The 3,927-nt window shown below is 38.5% G+C and overlaps 1 protein-coding gene across 2 annotated transcripts in view; it reads right to left on the bottom strand.

The window, feature by feature from the left end:
• ttc7b (tetratricopeptide repeat domain 7B) overlaps positions 1–3,927 on the bottom strand; it is a 33,294-nt gene that overhangs the window by 7,760 nt on the left and 21,607 nt on the right. For both annotated transcript variants that reach the window (XM_046063454.1, XM_046063455.1), the window contains one exon: positions 151–291. In XM_046063454.1, coding sequence (XP_045919410.1) covers positions 151–291 — 141 coding nt within the window. The remainder of the gene's footprint in view (positions 1–150; positions 292–3,927) is intronic.

The raw sequence follows: 3,927 nt of genomic DNA, 5'->3' as shown, positions 1-3,927 counted from the left end.
CAACATGGAACCACCTCATCATCTCATCTAGTTTTTCCTCACTCAGCAAACCCCGTTTAAAATCTCATTTTAAAATAAAGCTTAAATACCAGCCCCGAGCCTTTATCTGTTACACTTTCATGAAAGTACTGTATGTGTACTTGTGCATACCTGCATGCAGCCAGATCTGCGCCAGGGTCATCCAGGGGTGCAGGGGTCCATGTTTGGGGGCACTGCTCTGCAGTGAGGAGGCTACCTCAGACAGAGCCTGCTCTACGCGACTGGCTGCTATAGATGTGGCATGAACCGAACCTGGAGGGAGAGAATCAAATCATCACACACGCCATCTCCCAGAAGTACTGACTTACTACCACGGCAGCGTTAGGCAGCCACGTGCCACAATGCAGGGTTTTAACTCAGCCAAACACAACAGCAGGTTTCACTGATTCCCACGACTTCAGACAGGAAAGAGGGATTTCTCAGTGAAACCTGCCGTGTTTGGGTGCAGTAAAAAGCTCAAGACTCTGGGCCCACATTGGCACACAGCTTCCTGTTCCTGCACTAAAGCCTTTAATCACTCCACTGCAACACACTGTGTTACGGCCCTGGATTAACCAGGTTAAAATGAATTAATTTGTGCACCATGCATAAAACACAGCATCAACCTGCACTCTGCTGATTAGTAATTGAAAGAAGTGCGCCTCTGATTTTGTCTCTGCAGTTAAATTACATAAAATCATGGCAGGAAATGGCCCCCACATGGGACTGCAGATGCACACAACAGATCTGTGAAAGCACGACATAACAACATGTCTGTGTTGTCAACTCCATCATGTCCTTCTAAAGTTAAATAACACACATACTTATCTTCGATTGCCTATTCATCTATTGCGTGTTGTCATACTGATGACTGGGTGTCACTTAAACTGATGACCAAAAAAAACGCCTAACCATTACTGAAGCATTATTTGCTTCTCTACCATTTATCTATACGCTCAGTATGTTGCAGAACACTCACCATTTTGCCCAAATTGTGTTAAATATGCTGCTTCTGTCTGAGCTTTGAAGAGGCCAGTGCTGTGATATGGCATGTACTGTATTTTGCAACATGCTGAGCAAAATATGGATGTGAGATGTGGACCTTTTTACAGGCATCTCTCAAGCCTACATGGGGCATGTGATTGACACTCCAAACTTACATTTCATAGGTGGAATATCTGTTGAAGGTACAGATATATAATGATATAATAATAGTAATATAGATACAGTTCAGTTGATAAATATTGACTCAACAATGATGATTTATTCCACTATGATCTGTTCTATATGTATCTAATTCTAATTTGTAGAACTGCTCTTACTGTCTTAACATTATACAACAGACTCTTCTGTTGCTCATGCCCTCATTAAATGCTGTAAAATATTGATTATGCAATGGATTTCTTGAAAACCCTGGGGGAAATAATGACTGATCCAAAGACAGTCCAGGACAACATTTTGGCTAAGGGCTTGTTTTGTTTTATTAAACTGCCGTGTCGAATGCAGCCTAACAGTGATTGGATAACATTAATATGTGCCTCTTTTTTTTTTTTTTAAACCACAACCATGGTATAAAATGACTTGCTTTACTCTAATAAAAGATCTCTTATTATTTTGGTCTAAACTCCCAAATACTCATCCTCCTTTCACTAAGTTCATATGAACGTAGTGTTAAGGGACAGAAACTACCTGTATGAAGATGAGAGAGAAACAAATAAAAAGAGAAGATTTCATTTTTAAAGCTCTGTGTGTGTAGGAACAAGAGTGGGTTGCTGACAAGTTGATATAGGGAAAAGGCAGAAGGATGTCGCTCTCTCTTGGAGTAAGCTGAGTAGCCTGGTTTAATGGGCACATTTTAAGAAGTCAGTTATTAGATGCCGGCATGCAGCAGCCCAGCACAGTGCAGCACATTCAAACATGTTACAGTACATTGAAACAAACTGTACTGTTGCCCATATTGACCTAGATTGAAGAATATTTTTGCTTCGTGGTGTGTGAATGACAATTTCCGCACAGTAATTACACAGTATTTGTCAGCCCGCTAAGGCAAAGTTTACAGAAAACTCACTGCTAATCAGAGAGCTTTCATCAATCTTTCCATTTATCTCTCTGCAACTTGTTTTTCCCCTACAACCACCCCTTTTACTTTGCTCAACTCAATTTTCTTATCATACCCATTATCATATCTCAGCCTTGACAGTAAAATAATAAAGTGCTGTTCAGTTACTGATTAGTCAGTCAAACAGTTGGAGAAAAAAGGTACAAAGGTGATGCTGTATATTTTCAAATGGATTGCTTTCACTTCTAAGATTTTGTGCCCCTAATATTTAAGGCAATATATCAGCAAGATATTTGTAAAGAAAAATATGAAAATAAGTATATAAATTTGACAAAATCTTGAGGCATCAGAAACATTTTGTTATAATTACATAGAAACACTTAAGCTAAGAGGTTACTAAGAAAGCTTCCTGCAGCGGTGTGTGTCTAAAATGTGGACGATTCACACAGCAACACATGCACTAAAGCTGCTGAAGTGAATTAAAGGAATACACTAACTTACAGGAAAGAAAGCCACTAAACACCACACCAGGAGCTGGTTAGTGTGTGTTTCCAGTGTAATACACATTTTAACAGCAGCAAGATGATGAACAGTTCCTTTTATATCCACACAGCATACCAACTAAATATTGATAATAGATGCACAGAGGTGAAAATAATTTTTTTATATATCATATATACCCTCATCCAACCTTTACAAAACAGCTGGTTAGATATCAGTCCATTATGGAAAATTCATTATGACACTTTGGTATAATCACTGCAAACAATTAAGATAATTTAGTAGCTTACTGTTAGTATTAGTATTTGTCAATATTACAAGCACATTTCAGAGATGATTAGTGCGACAAGCAGAAGCTGCTTCTTCCTCCCCTTTCTAATGTTGCTTTGTGAGCACTGCTTCTCCTTCGCTTTACTGAAAAGCATAATCGTATCAGAAGCTGTATCTTCATCTGCCTTTTACAACTCACTGTGCTGGAAAACAGCACCCTCTCCGTGTATTGTGCTGTAAAAGTAGTAGTAACAAGTAGCAAAAAGTTGTTTTATTCTGACAAATTGCACAGCATGTGTAAGCATATGTTTTGGACAGATATTCCTTTAAGTTGTTGTATTCCTTTCAATCATTTACCACCAGAATGGAAACTGGCTGCAGACATCAATTTAAAGCAGAGGATTCATGTGCATACTTTCCTCATACATATAGCGGAACCTTGACAGGAAAAGGAAGGTCAACAGGGACCAAAGGACGGACAGAACAAATGGATGGAAAAAGGAAGGTCAGATGGAGGTTAGATGGCTACTTACAAACAGAAAACATGGAGGAAAAACCAAGAGTGTTAGCGTCCTGAAGGCCGCCTTGAAAAACGAAGGTATGGGAAAAAACAGAAAGACGATAGTTAATGAGAGAAGAAAAAATCCAAATCATTACGATAGAAAATGAATGCTGATTCTTGAAGGGAAGACTGTAGAGCATCACATGAGACAAGCTGCTTCCACTTTCACTGTAATCTGTTTAAATAAACGCTTACCTCCCAACGGACCTGCATATTTACTGGTAGCACTAAAGTTGTTTTAGGTTCAAACTGATTCTCAAAATGAGGCTCAGTGCAGAGGAACATTGCATTTATTTTGCATTTCAGAAGTTACTTTTTAATTTAGAGATGTCTATACTTAAAATGACACACACAAAAGAGTGTCCACTCATAAAAGTAGTATACAGTAACAAAAGAATCTGATCACGTTTTCTGTATTACTGTAGTATTGTAATATGTATTGTATTATGTAGTTGTATTGTAATCATGGCGATGTTCTGAGGTTGTTATTTAGCATTTTTAACAGAAAAATGCACCA

Source organism: Micropterus dolomieu, linkage group LG11 (assembly GCF_021292245.1).
Source record: "Micropterus dolomieu isolate WLL.071019.BEF.003 ecotype Adirondacks linkage group LG11, ASM2129224v1, whole genome shotgun sequence".
In the NCBI taxonomy this organism is placed as follows: Eukaryota; Metazoa; Chordata; class Actinopteri; order Centrarchiformes; family Centrarchidae; genus Micropterus; species Micropterus dolomieu.
This window is presented reverse-complemented; position numbering and strand designations above follow the sequence as displayed.